General features: G+C 39.4%; 1 protein-coding gene across 1 annotated transcript in view; it reads right to left on the bottom strand.

The window, feature by feature from the left end:
• Positions 1–24920, bottom strand: part of PDE11A (phosphodiesterase 11A) — a 453992-nt gene that overhangs the window by 50440 nt on the left and 378632 nt on the right. The window contains exons 16-18 of the mRNA XM_003405971.4: positions 15186–15263; positions 12952–13015; positions 4267–4341 (exon numbers count right to left, since the gene is read on the bottom strand). Of these exons, the coding sequence (XP_003406019.1) occupies positions 4267–4341; positions 12952–13015; positions 15186–15263 (217 nt within the window). The remainder of the gene's footprint in view (positions 1–4266; positions 4342–12951; positions 13016–15185; positions 15264–24920) is intronic.

The following is a 24920-nucleotide window of genomic DNA, read 5'->3' as shown; positions in this document are numbered from 1 at the left end:
CATTAATAAATTCCTAAATTTTTATCTATGATCATTAGTCCCTGCCTTTAAACTTTATGATGTTATAATGTTTGAGGTAATTTAGGTATACTTTTGAGAAAAAGAAGTGACATATTTCTGCTGGGCAGGCTTAAAACGAGAAACAATCAATTGAAGTTGGAAGTTGGAAGGCTAAAATGGATTCCTTAAATAAACACTGCCAGCTCTACTCTAGTGAGAACGTCCTTTTCTTGGTTCTTAAGGAGTAAGGCCAGGGTCTAAGGAAGAAGATAAGTGGATAAGTGAGTGGAGCCCTTACTAATTAGAAGGCTTATAACTTGCCCTGTCTTATTGTCTTAGAGTAGGCTTTATCTTTCTTTTATATAAAATGAAGCATCTACGTCATTTCAGTATTCATGCAGGTCCTCAGAGAGGATCCAAGCCATACCCTGGGTACCAAAGACAAAAAACCAAACCTTTTGCCATCAAGTCAATTTCAACTCACAGCAACCCTACAGGACAGAGTAGAACTGCCCCATAGGGTTTCCAAGGCTGTGATCTTTACAGCAGCAGACTGTCACATCTTTCGCCCTCAGAGCAGCTGGTGGGTTCAAACTGCTGACCTTTTGGTTAGCAGCCAAGCACTTTAACCATTGTACCACCAGGGATCCTCACCCTCGGTCCCGAGATGTTGAAAAGCCCGGGTCCTTCAAGTTAATGGGCAAGGGTAGGAGTGGAAGGGGCAAAAGCAGTAGCTGCCAAGGCTCACAAGAGACAGAAGGGCACTTTTGAGGAAATAGCTCCAAATTAGGGAGAAAGTCACTAAATCATACAGGTTCTGTTCATCCTTATCTTGCAATATAAAATGTTAAATATCAGGAGAAAGAAATGAAATTCAGAGAAGACTGAAATGTGGTAGAGAAAGGGATGGTTTTTGAGAAATCTGAGTCTTGGTCCAAAACGTTCCTTTACAAAATATGCTTCTGTTTTATTTTCACTATCATTTTCATTGTTACTTGACATTTTCTTATTTAAATAATTACCGTGTCCTTAGTGTGTATTATAAGTCACTTCTTTTTTTTAATTCAGGTCATGAAAATTACACTTATATTTTCTTCTAAGCTTCATAATTTTAGCTCTTACATTTAGATCTATGATCTATTTTGAGTTTGTTTTTGTGTATGGTGAGAAGTAGGGGTCCAAATTCATTCTTTTTCACATGGCTAGTTTTGCAGTTGTTCCAACACCATTTGTTGAAGGGACTAGTTTTCTCTATTGAGTTGTCTTGGCAAGTTTTTGGAAAATGGGTTGACCATAATTATAAGGGCTTATTTCTGGACTAGTCACTTCTAAATAAATGTCTGATGAGAGGAAAATGAATGGGAGTATGAGGTACCACACTATCCTGTGCTTTTCCTATATAGCACTTTGCAGTCTTGTAATTGATTGTTAGTGATTACTTATTTAATGTCTAATTTCCTACCATTTGACAAATTCCTTGAGGGCAGGGAAGATGGCACCTTGTTCACTCCGTCTACACAGTGCTCAGCTTCATGCTCGACACATAGAGATGCTCAAGCCATGTTTCAGTAACTGACTCACTGCTTCCAGTACTAACACCTTGGCTGTGATCCTGTTCAGACCTTGGTCTTCATAAAGTTACTCTGATGACTTCAGGGATCATGACACCTGAAGGGGACTCCCAGACAATTTTCTTCCAAAATAACAAGGAATAATGGACACAGCAGGTGTCAGCTCTGGGTGCATGCATAACCAGATATCTCTGGGAAAGGGCCAGTGGAGGACACCCCAGCCCAGTCTCTCTTGAGGGGATAGTCACCAGTCATATTAAGTAGCCTTTTATGAGCACAGAATATCATTTACAGCTGTATTTCCACCACTGGGTTCATTATAATTATGCCTTCAGAAAATGCCTCAGCAGAGCCTGCAGACAAAGACTCCTTAGTGCTGCCCCACTACACCCTCAGCTCTCCAGCACTGGCGAGTTACTCATATTTTTTTCATTTAATTAAACGACCTGTGGCATTGCTGCATTGTAAACCCTTCAGTGGGTGCCTCTGAAACGGTTTTTAAAAGGGAAACAAAAGCTTTTATTTGAAAATAGATTTGTAGCTGAGAGAAATCTAGGTGAACTAGCTTTTAGACATTAACTGTATATATTCCAAACTAATACATATATTTTTAATAACCAAATTTGGTGACACCACCAAAAAAGAATAAAGGGATGTTTGCAAAACACATAGTATACAGTTTGCTTTGAAAACTTAAATAATTAGCATGTGTTTCACCTTTGTAGTCTTCTGACCTTTCATAGGTAAGCAACTAATTTAAAATAGATAAGACCATTAAGACTGATTTCTGACTTCAAACTGGTGAAACTATTTAAGCTAGGAGCTCATTCTGCTTTTCCTTGCTTTAAATGTCAGCAAAGAAATGTGTCTTAAAACTTGAAGATCTTATTAGTATCTCTAAATGTTCAAAACTCAGTTGATTTGAAACCTCATAAACAGACATTCCTCACAATTGACACATTCTTTGAGCCTCAATGACTCTATTGTGCTATGCCAGGCTTTCAAATACCTTCCACCATCACAGAGCTGAGCTATCTACTCATTAAGAATAAAGAGGCTTTCCTCTTCTTGAGGCTGGTGATTGAGGCATTTATGTCTTCTGTATCCTCATGAGTAAAAACCTGGCATCATCCTGGGCATCCAGTAAGAATTCATAAACAACAATTAAATGGGCAAGCCCAATATAAATAGCATTTCAATTACTAGAACCTAGTTCCCCAGGTAAAATTTTTCATTATGCAAACAAAGAAAAGAAAGACTTTACATGATTTGCTTTTGGGATTTTGAAAAGTTCAAAGCTGGAAAATAAAATCTAGAATTCTCCATTATTGACTACAACTATCTGTTCTAGATTCTCAATTCTGGGTAGCTTGTCTATAATTGTTTTGTATATGTCAATTACAAAGTAGGTATTGCTCACATATGAAATGCCAGTGCTGGGCTCTGTGTTATTCAAATTCCACTTTCTACCTCCTCCCTCATTCCTACCTGTCCCACTGTGGGTACTCAAGAAATGCTTGTTAAGTAGCTCACCACTCTTAATCAGAAACTTGGGAATAAGACTGTTTAGCATCTAAATTTAATTAAAGCTTTAAACTTTCAGAAGTGTTTCCTTAAACCATTCTCTTTCTTCCCCACTTTGGAAATCCTGGTGGTGTAGTGGATAAGTGCTATGCCTGCTAACCAAAAGGTCAGCAGTTTGAATCCACCAGGTGCTCCTTGGAAACTCTGTGGGGCAGTTCTACTCTGCCCTACCCAGTTGCTATGATTCAGAATTGACTCGATGGCAATGGGTTTGGTTTTTTTTTTTTTTTTTTTGGTTTTCAAATGGTGATTTAGGTTTATTTTTGAAATAGTTACTCAAAAGGGTAAATAAATCATAATAAAAGAAGTTATCACTTAATGGATACAGTTTCTGCTTGGGGTGATGAGAAAGTTTTGGAGATAGTGTTGATAGTTTCAAAACATTGTGATAATAACTAATGCTTCTGAATTGTACACACACAAAAATGGTTAAGTTGGCAAATTTTCTGTTATATATATTTTACCACAATTAAAAAAAAAAAAAATCAGGCCACTAGGATATTGTTTGGGCAACCATTTAAATTCCAGAATATCAAGGCTGGCACAATCCAAGAATTTCATCCAGGAATCTACCTTCGTTCTTTATTTTTATAATTTCTATTCATATAAAATTTCCATACGTTACAGATCGAATTGTGTCTCCCAAAAATATGTGTTGAAGTTTTAACACCTATACCTGTAAATATGACTGTTCTGAAATAGGGGTTTTCTTTTTTTATGTTAATGAGACTATACCAGAGTACGGCGGGTCCTAAACCTAATCACTTCCCATAGTGTCTCATAAAAAGAGCAGAATGGACACAGAGTCACTCACATGAAGGGCAAAGGGTAGGCGGACAGACATGGTTTGAGGACGCACCTATAAGCAAAACAAACCAAAAATTGCTGGCAGACACCAGAAACTAGGAGAGAGGCCCACAGATGGAATCAACATGGCCAAGACCCTGATTTTGACTTTAAGCCTCCAGAACTGTGAGAAAATAAATTTATATTCTTTAAAGACACTTGTGGTATTTTTGTTGTTTTTGCTGTTACGGCAACACTAGGTAACTAAGACATTGTAATAAAGCAAGGTGTTAGCAAATAGGATGCAAAAAAATGATGAACTTACTGAAGGAGTGAGTTTGAGTTCTGATCTCTCCCGATCTCCTTGTTCAAAGAACTCACTGGTTACAAGTTCAGCCACCTGAAATATACACATATTTTAGTTTATGGTTATGTGTGATTTATCATGAGATTCAGAAGTTACTTTCGGCTTAAGTGTGTCGTGATTATTTTCAACACTGATAATCACAGAATAAGCTTATAAGGAAGTAAGGACATTAACCTTTCAGATTTGAAGGTATTACAGAATTTCATCAATGAAACTGATTTTCTTTTAATCAGAACTTCTGCAATGTATTGTTAGATGTATGAGAGCAAGGATGGATTACCCAATAAGGAAGGTAAGCATGTGCTTAGGGCATCAATGAAACAGGGACAGCAGTTGTCCAGATCAAAGACCCTAGATGCCAAGCAGACAGAACACAAGGAAAAGACAACACTACAGTGGAAGGGAACAGGCAGAGCACTAAATGAAACTGATACCAGCTCCAGTGTATGAGAATGTACCAGCCAGAAATAAAGTTCACACAGGGTCACAACGGTACCCAGAAGCAAGCTATGAAGGCGCTACTGCTTCAACACCTTTACTGACATCTGTCTCCTACAGTTCCCTCCCATGTAATTGAAACTCCTTATCTCAGCGGGTCTCTTGGGAGTACATTATTTCTTTCTAATTAATAAGAGGTGGGAGTGGATTTTTGACTCTAACTCTTGTTGCATTCACCCAATACGCAACTGGATCCAACATGAGTGGTTGCTGGGCAAGGACTGATTATACTAATAGATAACAGGTCTCTGACCCATTCTGAGAGAACCGTCTTGTATATCCTTGTCTGCTGATCCAGCAACTCCATTCTACTCGTGTAGCCATGTATGATTCTATAAATAGAAGATAAAATACAATCCATATTTCCCAATGTTAAAATTGCTTTACACATATTCCTAATTTTAGTGATCATACACTGCACAACACAACACTCATTTTCGTCCCTAAAGAGACTCAAACACCCTGAGTGTACAACAATGATTCAAGAAAGACTTGATTCATTATCTTCATTATGTATGGTAGTAGATATTGTTTGGTAGCTTAATTGTGACAAAATCATTGAAGAATTTGCAAGAGTAAAGAATAGAAAGAAATATTTTTAATTATAATATGTTAGAAATGAAAGGTCTATCTAAAAATAAAACATAGTAATTTGTTGTAATATTTTTTCTGATCATTAAATTTTCTTTTGTGACATTTTCATTTGCTCATATTTATAGCATTTATTATGAAATAAGCATCAAAATTGAAGTATGAGCTTTTTAAAGCAAAATCAGTGAAAGTCAATTTTTCTTTGTGGGAGACCAACAGAATTTTTCATCGATTGTTGAAACAACTGATTTCACTGGTTCATTTCCTTTGTTGTAGAATATGTGGAATATTCTTTTTGTAGAAAATGTGGTATAGTAAAAATCTTAGTATGCTTCATCCACTAAAAATTTTATAATCAGTTCATCTCATTCTGCTATATCCCATTTTTGAGTTCAATAGCTAATACTATAACCCAGACAAAACCCAGAGCTAATACTATAAATACTATAGTTACATTTAAAAAGAAGTTACATCATGGATAGGTAAGACACACACATACACGTATACATGCACATGTACATATCTAACTCACATATCCTGTGTGAATACATAAGTGGAGGAGGGGCCACTGCAGATTATCAGTGTTTAGGGCCCTCACATGCCTTAATCTGGCCCCGTATGAGAGACAGACCATCTTTCACAGTACAGCTTCCATATTGCGGATGAGGCACCGGTTGGAAGTAGGATGTGCTCTTATATGGAAAATGAAGCAAATAAGGTAATAATCATTTATGTTATTATTATATGTTATTATGTTATTTTGTGGTAACAATATAATTAATTTTTGGTTGTTTCTATGTAGATTTTTATCTTGTGGTATACGTTTATTTTAGCTTTATCTTGCCACCATAAAAACTCCTTAACTGGCTTGTTCTACCAATACTTTCATGCCCTCTGGAAGGGAGAACCCTAGGACACGCTCTCTCCTCCCTACTGTAGCAATCAGCCAAAGGACAGCACCAATGCTAGGTTAACTGTTCATACTGGACTTTTAAAGTGTATCACAATATAGTTCAAAGAACGTAATTTGCTCTTCAAGGATCTCTGAATCTATAAATTTAAATGTTAATTTATAGTAGGCTAATATATTTAAAAGTAGGTGCAAGCACAATGTAATGGCTGTTCTATCCCAAATCAAAGGTTTTTCCAAAGTAATGACCTGAATTTTCTCACTTTTCATGCATTAGAGTGGAAGATCAGCAATTGCTGACCATGGTTGAGCTGAAGATCTTTTTTTCCTTCTCAAAGTCCTGTCCTTCTAAGCACAGCTTGTGAGAAGCAATCGATATGACAGGCAAGTGCTGAAGAGGCATTTTCAATGATGTGGTGGTATGTGCCTAGGAAATCTCTGGGATGAAGAATAAGCTAGCTTTACAAAATACTGAAAGAGAAGAAAGAAATCCAGACAACTTGATGGCAAGAATACCTGGGTCCCCAAAGTCAATTTTCTCTATTCCAGGCTCTTGTAATGATCAGGCTCTTAGGTCTGGCCAAAGGTTAGAAGTGTTATTTTGGTCAAGTGCATAGAATCAAGATAATTCACCTAAGTGTCTCTCAAAAGACTTTTGTCAACCGTAAGTCATAGATAAACCTTAAAAACAACATCAAACTCAGATCACTGAAAAATAAAAATTAAAAAATCTGAGAGTTGCAAGTATTCAATCATACATGAAGACATAGAATATCTAGTCCGTTCAGATTTTTAACATTTCTAATAAGAAACATGGGTCCGTTTAAAGAACTCAACAGCATAAACCTAGTTGGAACTGACTTGAAAATTACCCTCACCCTGACTGCTGGGTCAATAATCACCTCACGTGTACTTTTGCCCATTTTCTAGGACTTGATTCACTTCTTTCCTCTGCAATCTCTGCCACCACCTTTCCTGTCAGCACCCCAGGCCTCTCTCATCTTCCTCTGGCCTTCCTTTAAAAAAGAAATGGTCCCCTAAGGTATGGCCTCATTTATTCAGTTCCCAGAACTCTCCCTCAGATTGCTCTGAGGCTGTTTTTTTTTTTTTTTTTTTCTTTTGCACTAAAGAATGTAAATGTGCTGCTCATCAGTCCACTCCAAGGTGGGAGTCCTGCATAGATCTGTAGCCCCTGGAAAACAAAGAAATTAAAAGAAAAATCCTGCCCTTGCTTTTCCTAAGTGGTCTTGGGTATCTCCCCTGTGCTTCTTTCACAGCTCAACTTGGACCACTGTTCTCATTTGTACTTAAAAACTCAATCAGGAACATTAAGTGGCTCCTGATTGAATTTTTTATTAAAGAAGGAAATTGAGATGCTAATCAGGCCTTGGGGGTTCACCGGGGAAACCCACATGCTTAGACTCACATTTGTGAGGAGGAAGACCGATTTTGAAAAGGAAGAGAAAAAATCAACATCTAGGTAGAGATATATTAATTTCTTTTAAGTTTCTTTTTTTTTAATCGAAGTGTTTATTAAAATCTTAGAATGAGTATGTTTTTAGAAATATCTTAGCCTGTTCAATTTGGAGACAAACACAAAGGAGATATCCAGTTTAGAGCTGTGAAAACGTTTCTGAATGAACCATTTGGAAAAACATGGCTTTGTGTTTTCTATCTCTGAACTCTTGATTTTCTGCACTATTGGCAGAATTACACATCCTATAAACAAAATAATATTTACATCAGTGACCAAGAAGACCACCTGCAAGCAGCCACTGGGCCCCCCAAGTTGGTCTAAATATTATTGCAGAAGTTTTTTTTCTTTCCAAGTACTTTGCCCTGTCACTTCCCTGGCCCCAAGTGGGCTGAGCAACTTGAGCCCTTGATATGCAGTTTCTGAAGACCCTGGCACATCATACCTCAGCACCCCTCTTTCAGTCAGTCAGTTCTGTTCCCCCCATACCCTCCCACTCTTTAGCCCTTCAGTTTCTGTCACAGAAGACACCCCCAGCACTACACTTTTTCCAAATACCTGGAAAAGCCACCTACTTCTTAGCAATTTATTCTCAAACTCTACCCTATAGGTGGCCTTCCCACACTAGGAAAGTGAAGGGGAACAGAGATGTGGAAATAATCGACTCAGTGACACAAAATCTCCACAATTACCCTTCTTTACCTTACCCACTTCAACTGTATCACACTAAAATTCAGACCAAAATTTAATTGGAGGAGAGCTCCACAGGAAAACTGCCTAAATGCATTGGACTATGATGTACGCAAGAAATAAACTTTTATTGTGTTAAGCAACTGAAATTTCAGTATTTATTTCTTGGTAATGTTGAATTTTACTTGAACCCTGTGATACCAAAAAATAGCGATGGTTAAACAAATCTCCCGTCCTTTGTGTTCAGGAAAAGGTCTTACTGCAAATAACCACCTTTCCCATATGACTTAGATAAGACTCACGGCTGCCCCTTATTTACCTATGACAAGGCCAGACACAAACCCACCAAATTCCTATTCCTTGTTTCATAAATGAGTAACTGAATTGCTTGTCCCACTGATCAATGAGAAACAAAGTGTCTGTTAACCAAACTTTGGTTAAGCATCTCTCCTTCCCCCAAGTCCCTGAACTTTGGCCCACCCACAGCCTGAGCCAACATACCAGCCCACTTTAAGGGCTCTTTCCTGATAACGAACTGACCTTGGTGTGAAACATTTCAATTTACTACCTGATGACGTCAGCCCTTCATTCCACTTCCCCACACCTGGGTTTTTCTCTAGCTTGTTCATTCTCAGTCTCTATAAAAGAAAGCTCCTTTCCCCTAACTCTATGAGACACTTGCTGATCTTATGGTCTGAGTGTTCTCCTTATTACAACAGACTCTCCCCTATTGTAACAGTCCTTTCCTCCCTTTTCTTGCTGAATAAAGCTTCCACCTATCAAAGTCTGGATTTGTTTTTTATTTGACGTTTTGGAACACAGCCTAGCTTATCCTCTTGTTGTTGTTGGGTGCTACTGAGTCAATTTTTGGCTGATAGTGATCCCATGTGACAGAGAAGAACTGTCCCATAGAGTTTTCTAGGCCCTGGTGGTACAATGGTTAAGAGCTATGGCTGCTAACCGAAAGGCTGGCAGTTTGAATCTACCAACCACTCCTTGGAAAGCCTATGGGGCAGTTCTATTCTGTCCTATAGGGTTGCCATGAGTCCGAATCAACTGAACGGCAATGGGTTTGTTTTTTTTTAATCTTTACAGGAGCAGACTGCTAGGTCTTTTTGCAGAGGAGCTGCTGGGTGGGTTCAAACAACATTTCAGTTAGTAGCCAAGAGCTTAACTGTTGTGCCACCAGGGCTCCTAGCCTAGATTGACTCAAAAAATTGGTATGGAAGTAAGGTGCTGCTATTAGAAAGGAAAGAAAAGGAAGGGGACCGGAAAGAAAGAAAAGAGAAGGGAAGTGAGGGAAGGGAAGGAAAATAAAGGAAAGGAAGGAGGAAACCTAAAATACGTGACATCAGTTTAGTAGCCAGGTATGAGATAGTGAGGAGGCTGTAAGGATTATGGTCCATGCTACAAAGTAAAAAAATACATTGTGCAATTCTCACTAAAATAAAGCAAATAATGTACCTAATGAAAGTATAGCTTTAGGGAAGAGATTGGAAAACACAATTATCAGTAGCATGCGATGATTGCTATTGACCGTGTCTTGGAAGGTATCACAAGAGATAAGCTCAGAAAAGGACATCAGGTTTATCACCAGGAATGAAATGGAATACAGAAAGTCACGAAATCAGGGTCTTACAGGGATGAAAGATAAAGCTACTTCTCAACACCAAACAGTAAAAATGAAAATTGAGATATGCTTTGAATGACAAAGATCAGTTATAACTCAGCCATGCAACAAGAATCAAATCAAATGTGTGGCCAGCACACCGTAGTTTAAGGCTGAAATAATTAGGTGGAATGCAGCAATTCTTTTTAACTGGACAAAAATGACTCAGTAATTAGTCTATATGGTTCTCTCATTAATGCCTGTTCAGCCCAAGGTACTAGGAATTAAGTCATGAAAGAGAAGAAAGAAATATATTTGCTATATTTCTGAAAGTTAGGAAGCAAAGAAATATGGAAAATCTAAGAAGTTTGTATAGAAAAGAACAGTGGATGTGGTTATTGACACATGGAAATAACTACAATCAAAGACTAAATGTTTAAGACTGTTTTAATGTCAAAGAAATCGTGAACTTGTGACTATTTAAAACTTAAAACAAGCCTTGGGCCCTCAACCTTCTGTAGGTGGGAAGCAAGCTGAGAAAGCTGCTTGGCCTTCAGATACAACCATGGAGGATAAGGGAAAAGGAATAATTTCCCAGGTAGATCTAAAGGTGATGGAAAAAAGTGAACTGGGGAGTCTATTCCAAAGGGCCCAAGACAGGGTGGGGGCTCCACAGTGAATATCCAGCAGGGTTTTGAATTGCTATAGGTCACCAACACCAAATATTGCCCAGCTTTTCCCATTTTGAGTGGGAGTGTTCAAATGCGTATTTTGTGTTTTGAGTGTATGCTAGACACTCTGTTTGGGTGTACATAGGTCTTTAGTTTGCTTCCAGATCTGATGCAGAGTCTAACATGTATCACCTCGAGATCCTGAACTTTGAGCTTGATGCCTTGACTATTGGGACATTTAGGTTGTCTCTTCTGGGGAGAGGATAAATATATTTTGCCTGCAGGAATGAGAGTGAATCACATTTTTGGTGATTAGAAGAGCAGATTGTGGTAGTACGTTTTCATCAACTATTCTAGGCTTTCTACTTTCTGGGCACATGGAAGCATTGTACTTCCTGGTCCCCTTGTGGTTGGGTGAGGTCATGTGACAAGTTCGGTACAATGAATTATTTGAGATGGGGGCATTTAATTGCCAGTGCAAGACTGTCAAGGGCTGTCTTTTCCTCTGCCACAATCAATGGCAATAATCCCAATAGCTGTTGCTCCAGAATGAAGACAGAGGTCCCATCTAATCCTGGATGCACATGTGTGTGAGCAATTTTTTGTTTTTAGCCATTGAGATTTAGGATTTAGTGATATCATAGCCTATTCTGCTCACACAGTTGCATCATTTTAAAATGAGGACTGATGCATTCCGTGTAGGAAAATGTAGAACACTGACAAGAATGAAGGCTTCGGACCTAATCTGCTAGGATCTGACTACCTAGCTCCATCCTTACTAGGTATATGACCTCAGGCTACTTATCCTTTCTAAGCCTCATTTTCCCCGTTTATAAAATGGGGGATAATAGCTGTATTAGTTCCCTAGGTTGCAGAAACAAATTACCTTAAGCTTGGCAGCTTTGGTTTAAAACAACAAAACTTATTCTCTCATCGTTCTAGAGGCCAAAAGTTCAACATCAGATTCACTGGGCCAAAATCAAGGTATCAGCAGGTCCCCACTCGCTCTGGAGGCTCTAGGAGAAAATCTGTTCCCTGCCTCTTCCAGCTTCTCGTGGCTGCCTGCATTCCTTTGCTTGCGGCCTTATCGCTCCAATCTGTCTTGTGTTACACTGCTTTCATCTCTTCTGTATGTGTAATTTCCCTCTCATAAAGAGACTGTGATTGGATTTAGGGCCTACCCAGATAATCCAGGATAAACTCCCCATGTCAAGATCTTTAACTTAATCACATCTGCAAAGTCCCCTTCTCCTTCTAAGGTAACATTTACAAATTTCAGGGATTAGGACCTGATATCTTTAGGGGCCGTTATTCAATCTACTGCAATACCTATATCTAACCTAAAGGAGGAGGTTGAGGATTAAATGAAATAATACATAAAAAACAGTCAATAATATTAGTTTTTGATTGTTATATAAATCTATCTTAAACCAAAAAACCAAACCCGTTGCTGTAGAGTCGATTCCGACTCATAGTGACCCTATAAGGACAGAGTAGACTGCCCCATAGAGTTTCCAAGTCTACCTTATTTGTCCTAAAATGCCAAGTCTTAAGATACCAAGCTACTGTTCTGAACTCCACTGCCCGCACAGTAGGTGCCTCATAAAACTTTAAGAGCTATTAATTTCCAAATAATATCAGTAAACAACAATCTTACATTGGGTAGTTACCTGACTGAAAACTATCATTGTGGCAGAACTAACACTTTTGGGCAGTGAAACCCAATAAGTGGGAAAGGCATGATTTTTTTTGGTACAAATTATACTGGACACTGCACACTTTGGCCAAAAAGCCCTCTGATCTCTAAATTGCCTTCTAAAAGAAAAACAATTTCCTTTTCACATCCTCCTTTTTTTTTTTCCTCGGATGTAAAAAACAGGACCTTGTGCTTAAATACGATTATCTATTTTAAAACACTATTTTTGAAACTCTTGCCTTAAGAAATGGTCAAAATGTTATTTGATTTAGTAGGCTAACAAAAAATCTTACCAAGTTCAGAAATATTGCTCAGTGGAAGTGCGATAAAGAAAAAGACTGTGCAATAAACTATGTCGTGCCCAAGCCTCCTGTTATTTTTTACACCATGTTAATACTGATGCAAATTGACTAGGGTTTCAGTGTCTAGAAGTGGGGGCTCTGGGAATGTTGTCCCCTGACCCAGACCCTCCACCGCTGAGCCCAGTCATTAATCACCACTTGCCTGTCTGGAGATCTCCCACGGTTTGGTCACGGCTCCAAGGTCACAGGCTGTCATTAACATTGATCTGAAAAGCAGAACCAAACAAAACAGCCTGAATAATCTTTTGTTGCATTCTTAAACAAACCCGTCCCAGATACATAAATAAATAAAATGGAAACGAGGCCAGCTCACATCATCTTTACCTCAACAAGGGGCAGCACTGTTTATAGTCCCTATGTTCAGCATCTCCATCATGTGGCCACTCTGCTTAGGAAGACAAAGCTATATCACACATCCTCCAGTGGCCCTTTTGTTTGGTCTGCAGCAGATCAAGGAAAGCAAAGCACTATTTTCTCCATACCTGAGCTAAGCAAGCTCTGTTTAAAATAATTTACAATGGACAATGCACTTTTTTTTTTTTTTTTTTTTACTATAAGCAAGGGAATCTGTATATAATGATGTGTACATGGCTGATGAATCAATTTACCAACTTACCACTGATTGATGGGAATGGAAGAAAACCCATACCAAAGAGGAGAGGTGCTTTCATTTTCATCTGCTCTGTACAGCTAAGATTTACGGGGAAGAAGCACAGTTTCACTCCAGTTTACAACCTGGCTACAACCATGTTTTATAAGCATTATGAAGAAGAAACATATTCAGCTACAGCTTTCATTAATTTAAGTACATAAGAGAGCACAGAGAAGATTCGAGACTGATTTTTGAGGGGCGGATTTCTACTGGGTTTAACTAGAATTCATGCTGAATTGTGGCTACAATGGCATGGAGAACAATTCAAATTGTAGATAGCTCAGGCGCTTGTAATTTGCGGGGTAGGAAATAAGGCACACTCTTTGTACAAAATCTGCTGTCTTTGTACTAAAACCGGCAGTATCTGATGACAAGGAATGAAGATTTTGAGCTGGGAAACAACATCTTGGCTAATTCCTTTTGGAAGAAAGGGTTATGTTGTCAAAGGTCAGGGGGCTATCCTGACGTCAGGTGTTAACATTTCATCACCTGCCAGATTCCAACTCCTTGGAAACACGTCTGCTTCCCAGATGGCAGAGCGTGCCTAGATGGTAGTGGGGTTTGTGTACTTCCCCAGGAAGTCCCTCTAGGTAACAAGGCAGAGTTGCAGATAACAATGGACCATTCAGAGCACAGCCAGGCAGCACCAGCATCCGGCCCTGCAGAGTCACGCTGTATTTATGAAACATCTCATTCCAAACATCCCTGTGCTAAGCACTATGCAAAGAGATACACGTTAGCCTATTCTTCATATTTGATCTTCTGTAACCAGCACTTCTACAGTGCTTTCTGTGGGCCTGCTTCTGTTCTAAGTGTTTTATAAATACCAACAGGAAGAATCCTCAGCATGATCCTTAGAGGGAGGTGCTATTATTCCTATTTTACAGATATATAAAACAGAAGCTTGGAGAGAGTAAGTAAAATTTCCCAAAGCGAGAAAAGGATTCAGGGTTCTGTGCTTATCACAATAATCCCAGACCCCTTCTCCCCACACTCCAATGCTTCTCATATTAGGTTTTGAGGGTACCGAGGAGAACAAGACTATAGGGTAATGCATTGGGCTTTGCAAGTCTCTTTCTTAGATAGGCAACGGTATAATCAGGAATCTCTGTGATGTCGCCTTCTTGTACCATAACTTGGATAATTACTTGGGTTTCATCCACTTGATAATTTGAGGCCTACTTCTCCAAGGTCATTGAGTTCATTCAAGTTCATTTCAGTGGATGCCTGGTTGTGGCGGGGACACAGTGAGCCCATAATGCTGGCCTCACGAGCTTTCCCAGTAATACTTTGCAGCTTTAGAACAGGAACAAGAAAGCAGAAGTCTGGGGATGGGTAAGGTGGGCATAGCGGAGGGTCGAGGGATGAGAGAAAGGGATGGTGCATGACCATCTGGAGTGACTGTGGTAGGCTGGTTAAAATGTACCACATAAACGTGATGGTTTGTGCTTGTCCTTTTTAAACAACTGGGAAGTCATGGCTTGTTGACTAATTTTAACATCATTTTCTAATTTTCAAAAATTTATGAAGAGGAAACCAAAATATAGTAAGGTTCACTTTCTGAGACACATTCTCTTTTCTCTATATAACTAATATCTGAAAGTGTTGAATATAAGCCAGGCTTTGCTACTTTAAAAATCATTTGTATGCTCTTAGCACTGTCAGAAAAGTGTGGCTACATCTTCAAACAATGAAAACACACATGAATAAGAGCTTTTTCTTACCGAAATATATCACGATGGTTTTTGATGTTCCAATCATATTCACCTTTACTGACAAGTTCAAAGAATTCGGTTCTCCTCCTGCACAAAAATCAAATGAAGAAAGAAAGAAAGAAAACAGAAACAAACCTGGAATGAGGTTTCTCAGTGTGTGGGGTGACATAAACACATTTATGGGGAAAATATAAGACCACTTGAACCAAGTATCTTAACATTTGAAATCATAAGGCTAAAGTGCTATCAAAATAAATCATTTTTTAAAAATGTTGAGACTTCAAAAAAAGCCACATTCATTTCTGAATGTATTTACAACAGGGGAGATGATTGAGCCATAATACCGAAAACAACATAGTACTGCATTTCGGATTACGTGCTGTGAAGCCCTTTGTGACACCTACTGAAAGGCAGAAAAGGGAGGTAAGGACAAATAAAAAGTGGGAACAATTCTGGAATGTCCTTTTTTCATTCAACATAGAACTGATTTGTATGATGATCCAAGATAAGATAAACTTCCTGGTAGTAAATTCAGGATAAGTAGTTTTTCCAGGTTAGAAAATAACCATTTCACCATTTCAGTGCTTAAGCACATAGGCTCTGGAGTCAGAAGACAACTAGTTATTGGCTCAGTCACCTACTTTCTGTGCAATGTTGGGAAGTTACTTAAACCCTCTGAGCCTCAATTTCCTCGTTTCTAACCTGGGGATTATATTTGCTAACTCACAGAGTAATTGTGAGTATTAAATGAGATGACATACGTAAAGCATTTAGCATAGCGTTTGTACTTTTTAAGTACTCGAAACACATACATACACACACATACACACAGGCCCTATACACCTCCAAATGGACAAGAAGGGAATATTTTAAAGTTGTGAGAATATGGATGATTTATTTTTCTTTAATGTAGTTATATGACTTCTTTTTTACAAGGAACAATTAAAAAAAAGAGAACATCACCATTCTGATTCCTTTAAGAATCACTTCCCATGTTTCACCCTCTAGGTACTTTCCACTGAGAGAGTATTTAAAGGAACTTGATGCCTCATTTCCCAAAGTACATCCTGCAAAATTCTCATCTCAGGAGGTGCTCCATGAAAAGGGATTCCCTGGCTAAGTAGCTTTGAGAAATGCTGCCTACAATTTACCTCTCTTGGTAAAACTTTTGAAGGCTCTGAGAAATAGAAAAGCCTGTTTAGCCGCATTTAACTACAGACATACACAGTATTGACAGTCTAAGGAATACACTTTGGAAAATGCTGCCATTACACATCATTTATGGTGGGAATCAGACAACGGAGGATCTTAAAACATAGTGCTGACCCATTACAGTTTGGAGGACAAAGAACATGATGCTGAGGGCAGTCGGCTCCCCTGTGTCTGGCTTGAGGTGCCCACGACCAGCTGGCTGACTGTATGGACTTCCTGTCACCTGGTCAGACTGGCTTCTCAATTTACCCAAGAATGGCAGGTCAGGAAGTCAAACGTATAGCTTACTGCTTTATTCAAGATATAACGACAGGTTCTGGACCTATTCCTTGAACTGGATACAGGTTAAGGCCATACCATATTATGGGACAATCTCTACTCAAACTTACAGCAACTGGCAGAGATGACATGTACTCAATTACACTGAAGGACGCAGCAAAACCCTTCCACTATGGGTGTGTGGGGAGGCGGGGAGGTGAGAAGGTTGTGCGCACACTTATCATTTCTTCTTATAACTTTAACATTTTCTTTATTTGGCCCACTCTCTTCTTTATGGAGAGAAAAGGTCCCGCCTCTTTCTCCCCACCACCACTGACTGAACTGAAATAGAAAGGGAGGGTGATTCAGTGGAAAGAGCAGGCTTTGGGCGCACACTCCTGGGTTTAATGGTGTCGTTGGGTACCTGGAAACAATTCCAACTCAGAGCGACCCCATGTGACAGAGTGGAACTCCTCCATGGGGCTTTCTTGGCTGTAATCTTTACAGGAGCAGATCACCAAGTCTTTTGCCCGTGGAGCGGCTGGGTGAGTTCAAATGGCCAGTCTTTTTAGTAGCCCAGCACTTAACCATTGCACCACCCTGGTTACTGGAGAGTCCTGGTGGTGTGGTGGTTAAGTGTTAGGCTGCTAAACAAAAGGTCAGCATTTCGAAGGCACCAGCCACTCCTCAGGAGAAAGATGTGGCAGTCTGCTTCTGTAAACATTTACGGCCTTAAAAATCCCACGGGGGCAGTCCTACTCTGTTCTATAGGATTGCTATGAGTTGGAATCGACTCCATGGCAGTGGGTTTGGTTTTTTAGCTTGGTATCTTATTAGCTGTGTGGTCCTAGGCAAGTGATTCCGTATTTCTGAGTCTCAATTTCAAGTTTAGTGGTAAAGATTTGAGATAAGGTATGTTAAGCGTTTGGCACTGGTCGATACTCAATACTTGATACCTATAGTTTATATGTAAATAATATTAATAGTAATACTGCCAACAATACTTGATGGACTAACTGGACTACATGGAGATTGAAAAGACCACCTAGTTTTCTCTTCTTACTGAATGCAAATTAGTCTTTTTTTTGGAATAATTATGGAGAAGACAATTTGGTTCAACAAGTATTTATTGAACACCTATTCTGTGCCAAGTTTGTACTAGACTTTACAGACACAAGACACAGGTGCTACTTTTCAACACCTCAGAGTTTAGTAGGGGCAACAAAAAAATAAACGAGTAACTCCCCTTCAAACATGATACTAACGTGAGGCAACTAGGGTGAGGCAAGTGAGACACCAGCCTCAGGCACAAAATTTAAAGGACTGCCAAAAATCTCAGTCATCAAGGTAAATAATAGTTTAATGCAATATTTAAAAAACTAAAATTAATGCCAAAATTCCGTAATAAACAAAATAACAAAATTTTAAATAAAGGCAGGTCTGACCCTAGATTTCCATGAGTAACCTCATTTGTCTCACCCTAGTCTTGGCCCTGAGGTGACTAATATTTACAGGGTGTTTAGTGTGTACCTGGCAGATTTCCTGGGTTCCGCCACTTACCACTACCCACGTGATCTGGGCAGGCTACTTACCCTTGAGAGGCACCAGTGTTCCTACCAGTAAAAGGGTAATAGTAATGAGATCTATTAATAAAAAACAATTTACATAAAGCACTTCGCAGAGTGTCTGGCATATATTAGGTACTCAGTATGGATTAGCTACTGTTGTTAAGCCCAGAGGGGTTAAGTACCTGTCCCAAAGTTTCACAGCTGGGATACAAACACAATATATTGGAATAAACAGCGTGTACTCTTAATCATTGCACCAGATAGCAAAGATACACCCACGTGTCCTGGGAGCACAGAGAAAGGTACTTAGTTTAGTTTGGAGAGTCATGGAGGATCATGGAAGGCTTCCTGGAAGAGCTGATGGAGTCATTGTCCCTGTCATCATATGTAGCTGGGTAGCCATTTCCATCCTATGAGTTATTCTAAGAAATCACTACAATGCAAGCTCCATGAGGACAGGGGCCTGACTGTTTTGTTCACTGATGCATCCCAGCACCTACAATAGTGCATGGTGTGTAGTGGGAGCTCAATAAATATTTGTTGAATTGAAGAATGAAATTCATTTCCCATGTATGGTTGTTTATCTCAGAAAGCTATTTATTTTTTTAAAACAACTTTTCAGCCACTGGCTTTACCTAGGTTCTAATTGTTTGGGATCTTCATGGTTGACATTTGGAAAGATTGAGATGAGGAAAAAACATAAAACCCACTCAAGATAAGCCATGAGAGACCCTTGAAGACTAGTTTCTAACCTGAAATATATGGACAATATAACAAGTAATAAGAAATAAGAACACAATATCCATTCAATGTCTGACCCTCCTTCCACTGACTATTGTTATATCTGCTGCGAGTAGGTTCAGTACATGAGATATAACATCTGATACAAAGAGGCATATTAACACAGCGGCTAACACAACGCAGAAAACAAGCTCTTTTTTTTTTTGCATTCAAATCTATGAATTGACAACTAAATAGCACCATAATAATAAATTCCCCAGTGGTGAACATTTAAATAGCTAAATTGCTGGTGCGAAAGTCTTATATCAATGGAGTTCAAAATCAGTCACAGGCTTCCATCACATTAACAAAGCTAGATTCCACTGCATCAGGGTGAAAGGGAATAAACATGAATTGTAGGGATGGTGGATACAGGAGGGTTGGAAGAAATTTTTTCATACAGCATAAAACAATGATTTTTCCTTCACTCACAATGGTGTGGTTATTTCTTGACAGGTTCTGAGGTCCCAACATTGGGCTATGAACTCAGAATAGGAGACTTCCTACACACCATAGATTTGTCAAGATAAACAAGAGAAATGTCTAGTCAATAGTGGAACTGTGTACATCACACATCTGGTGATATAGTCAGTCACATCAACAGCCAAATAGATGCTTTAAAGGTTAAAACTAACTGTACTTTAAAATTTTAAAAAGTTCCTGGAAAAAAATCCTTCTTGAAAGATCAAGAGATATAGTTAATCATCTTCATATAGCTGCAAAAATGATTCTGACATGATGATAGACGAAGATTTATGATGCAGATTTAATGTATTTTAGAAGGTGTAAAAATCATGCAATGGACAAAGTATTTATGCACCATCCAACTTAGAAATAAAGCTTTTCCAGTCCTGTTGAGGCCGTTGGGTGTCTCTGCACTGCTGACTCTGTCTGCCTCTCTCCCACATAAGGTGATCATTTCCTAAATTTTGTATAGATCATCCTCACAAATAGCCTTAAAATTTTACAAAACAAATGATACACAATATTATTTTGCCCGTTTTAAATCTTTATTCAGGTGGTATCATCTGAGGGTGTGCATTCTTCGGCGACTTGTTTCCCTCACTCACTGTTAGTCTGTGAGAGTTATCCGTGTTGTTACACAGAGTCCTAGGCTGTTCCTTCACAGTACTGCATGGTATTCCGTATACTGTTATAACCCAGCCCTAGTTGTTGCCAAGTCAGTTCCAACTCACGGTGACCCCACGTGTTTCAGAGTAGAACTATGGGTTTTCAGTGGCTGATCTGGGGGAAGTGGATCACCAGGCCTTTCTTCTGAGGCGCCTCTGGATGGACTTGAACCTCCAAACTTTCAGTTAGCAGCTGAGCATGTTAACTGTTTGTGCCACTCAAACCCATTGCCGCTGTGTCAATTCTGATTCTTAGCAACCCTGTAGGACAGAGTAGACCCTATAGGACAGAGTAGAACAGCTCCATAGGGTTTCCAAGGCTGTAAATCTTTACAAAGGCAGACTGCCACATCTTTCTCTTGCAGAGCAGCAGGTGGGTTTGAACAACCAACCTTCTGGCTAGCAGCCGAGTGCCTTAACCACTGGACCACCAGGGCTCCTTTTGTACCACTCAGGGATTCCCATATTATTATATTTTATTTGCTCATTTCCTGTTGATAAAAATTTAATTCCCCATTTTTTTGCTATTACATACAGTGCAGCTATGAACATCCTTGTACACGTCTCCTAATAAATTCATGTGTGAGCTTCTCCCCTCTGTATATATATACACATACATACATATATGTACATATACATATATGTATGTATGTGTATATACGTATACAGATGTTGCTGCTGTTGTTAGGTACCATCAAATCAGTTCCAACTCAGCGGCCCTATGGACATCAGATCAAAACACTACCTAGTCTTGTGCCATCCTCACAATACTTGTGCTTGAGCCCATTGTTGTAGCCACCATGACAATCCATCTTGTTGAGGGTCTTGTACTTTTTCGCTGACCCTCCTCTTTACCAAGCATGATGTCCTTCTCCAGGGACTGGTCCCTCCTGATAACGTGTCCAAAGTATGTGAGATGAATGAAGTCCTGCTATCTTGCTTCTAAGGAGCATTCTAGCTGTACTTCTTCCAAGACAGATTTGTTCATTCTTCTGGCAGTCCATGGTATATTCAATATTCTTTGCCAGTATATGTGTTTGGATATATATGTAAATATAGGAGCCCTGGTGGCGCAGTGGTTAAGTGCTTTGCTGCTAACCAAAAGGTTGTTGGTTTGAGCCCACCAGCTGCTCCACAGGAGAAAGGTGTGGTATTCTGATTCTGTAAAGATTACAGATTTGGAAACCTTGTGGGGCAGTTCCAATCTGTCCATAGGGTCAATATGAGTCAGAATCAATCCACGGCAACTCTTCAAGGTTATATGTAAATACAAAATTATTGCCAGGTCAAAAATACTTTCTTTTCTACCTTTAATTTGAATTTTCCATACAGTTAGAGCTGCATGGGACTGTTGAAAAACTCTGCTGTAATTCTCTCATAGTTGAGGAAACTCAAGATGAAGGAAGATGATGCAGTGATTTGCTCAGGGTCCCAGGTCAGTTATGGGCAGATATGGGTAGATTTCATGTCCTCAGCCTCCTAGTTCTGGCCTCTGAGATAGTCTTTGTAAACCTGTGGGTAACAGGACTCTTGAGTATATGGAGAGTCATGGCTGGCAACTCCCATGAGCTGTTATAGCATTGCAAGATGGCAGGACTTCATTCATCTCACATACTTTGGACACGTTATCAGGAGGGACCAGTCCCTGGAGAAGGACATCATGCTTGGTAAAGAGGAGCGTCAGTGAAAAAGTACAAGACCCTCAACAAGATGGATTGTCATGGTGGCTACAACAATGGGCTCAAGCACAACAAATATTGTGAGGATGGCACAAGACTAGGTAGTGTTTTGATCTGATGTCCATAGGGCCGCTGAGTTGGAACTGATTTGATGGTACCTAACAACAGCAACATACCAAGTACCCGGCAGACACCAGAGAATAACAGGGTTCTCCAAAGAGCTGCAGATAGCCCGGGCCTGGGTTGGTTCATGGCTCCAGGTGATGAATTTCCTCTCTTCTCCTTAGTGATAATCATTACAAAGCCGCAATGTGAAAGTCACTGTGCTTTTGAGAAACAGCTTACCCAAGAGCTGCCCCCTTTTACACCTATACGTGTATATGTGTACAGATTCTATAGTCAAGAGCATTAGCATATGCAAAACTGTTAGATTAGGAGCATTTAGAAAACATGAGGCTGCTAAAATGAGCATTTGAAAACCCACAAAACTATACAATACCTCCTGGATCCAGACTCGGCTCTGTCATGAGGAACTATATCATTAATTTCTTAGGCAGATCATTGGGAACCTTGGTTTTCAAGGACGATGGCAAGTACTCGGCTAGTGAAAAGCAACTTACTGGAAAATCTCATTTATAATCAGATATGCTTTTATTAGGCTTTTATCCTGCTCTCCTGACATATGTTCCAATCAGAAAAATAGCAGTCTTTAAAAAAGCATCATTTGAACAGAACTGCTAAAATTACTCACAAAAATAATTCTAAAGATTGGTTACCGGTCACCCATCACTACATGGAAAATCTTTCTGGTTTGTAATTTATATGCATGGCATTTTTTCTTTGTACAGGGAGAAATTACCCTTCCTGTGTATATTTTGGGTTTAATCAGGATTTTTTTTTTTTTTTTTTTGGTAAATTTATATAGCTATATGTGTATGTATGTACACATACTGTTTATCTATCTATTTATCTAACTGCTCTGTGTCTACTAAAAGTCCATGAATGCTGGGAAGGTTTTACTGCTGAGGTGGCAAATCATCATTGTGATCCTCCTGCAGTATCATCTCCAGAATTGTGAGGCAGGAGTGAGTGTGAGTGGAAGGGGTGGGATGGGTACAGGGGAAGAGGGCGTTTGTTCTTTCAGTGTTCTTCCAGCTCATTCAACAGGCAAATCACACATCGGCCTGTTAAATGCAGATTCTGGTGTTTCCTGGGCTTCCAGCATACTAGCACTGGAGAGGAATAGAAAATTAATATGTACATGTTAAGTCTAGTAGTTATGACTAAAGGAGAAAAGTTACATATTTAATTTTGAAAGTGAATTTTCTTCTGCTTTAGACTAGCACTGATAATACAAAGGCCAGCAAAGAATTTCACTGAAATGATTTGCTGAATGCTGTGCTGTTGCTGATGGCAGGAAGAAAATTTGGCAAAATGTGGGAAATGGGAAGTCTAGAGTTATTCTGCATGTTGGAAATGGTAGACGATTAGACAACACAACGCCCCAGCAATCAGTTCGGTTAAGCCGTATCACCAGGCAAAGAAGTTGTTTAAGCCGTTACTAGACTGAGTGTCCTCAGTTGTCCCCTGCATTTACTTTGGCTGTAGCACTCATCAAGCTGTAGTGTAATTGTTTTTCTCTCTTCCCCACTGGGCTCTGAGCCCCTGAAAGTAAGAACCATGTTTTATCTGCCTCTGTATCCTGTGTAACTAGCACTGGGGATGGCACAAAGAAGGCATTAATAAGTGTTAGCGGATGAATTTCTAGTTTTCTTTAATCCACTGAGATATCATGTGGATGGGGATGAGTATATGTAAACATGCTTTGAAGTGTGTCAGGAAGTAAAAAAATATCTCCTCCAGCAGTCCTGGCCTGTTGTTCTAACATTAGAATAATGTCAGTGGGTTAATTCATCAGGTTCTGTTAAATTTTAAGAATGTTTGGGAGGGAGGAAGCCCTAACAGTCATTAACACCTTACTATGTATTAGTTTAAGGAGCCCTGGTGGCGTGGTATTTAAAGCGCTCAGAAGCCGACTGAAAGGTTGACAGTTCGAACACACCAGCCACTCTGCAGAAGAAAGATGTGGCATTCTGCTTCTGTAAAGATTACAACCTTGGAAATCCTATGGGGCAGTTCCACTCTGTCCTATAGGGTCACTATAAGTTGGAATCAACTCCACGGGAGTGGGTTTGTTGGTGTACATTAGTTTATCCTCTTCATTTCCAATACAGCAGCTAGTTCAGTGTTGGCAACTGTGGTAGCTGAAAACACTGCACATAGTGGGGTCTTAATAAACATTTGTTGAATCATGAATGAATGAATATTCCTGTCTGCACAGTGATAGAAACATTTATTGAGTTCCTACTGCATTTTTAATAAATTGTTTTAGGTATTAATTTAATTTTTAAAAGTATAGTCAAACTATAATCCTTAACGATATAAAATAATTTAGTATATTTTGTTGTCATCATTAGATGTTTTTGAGAAATGCTACTCATTGGATCCCTTTGAAAAGACAAAGACAAAGAAACCACCAAACTGAACATCTCCCACAGTTGCTGATGTTTGCAGGGCACAAAGGAAAGTGGAAACATTTCAATTTGAAGATTAATCTGATTAAGTTAGAAAGTCAATCCGAAAAGCATTGAATATCCACACGGACTCATAAAACCTGAATTATCAGTTAATTCTCTGCTTAAATTGTATTCTGGGCAATGTGGCATGGAGGAAGGCACGCAGACAATCCGATGCCCCTGGGCGAATCACTTACCCTCTCCAAGCCCAGATACACTTACCTGTAAGATAGGGATAACAATATCTACCTTGCAGGCTGATACAAGAATTTCAGTTGAGAAACCATTATGTTTTGGGGCTTCAAGAGTGAGCTAAAGAGCAAAGTGTCCGCCTTCATGGAGCATCCACTGTAGTGGTGATGCAGGGAGATACTGCAATGCCTAGAACAGTGCAGCACTTGTATGTTATTGTTGTTGTTAGGTGATATCAAGTTGATTCCAACTCATAACAGCCTCATGTGATAGAGTAGAACTGCCTATGGGGTTGTCTGGGCTGTAATCTTTATGGAAGCAGATTGCCAGGTCTTTCTCCCATGGAGCC

The sequence above is a fragment of the Loxodonta africana genome, chromosome 6, assembly GCF_030014295.1.
Source record: "Loxodonta africana isolate mLoxAfr1 chromosome 6, mLoxAfr1.hap2, whole genome shotgun sequence".
Lineage (NCBI taxonomy): Eukaryota > Metazoa > Chordata > Mammalia > Proboscidea > Elephantidae > Loxodonta > Loxodonta africana.
Note: the sequence above shows the minus strand (reverse complement) of the source record. Positions and strands in the feature narration are given on the sequence as shown.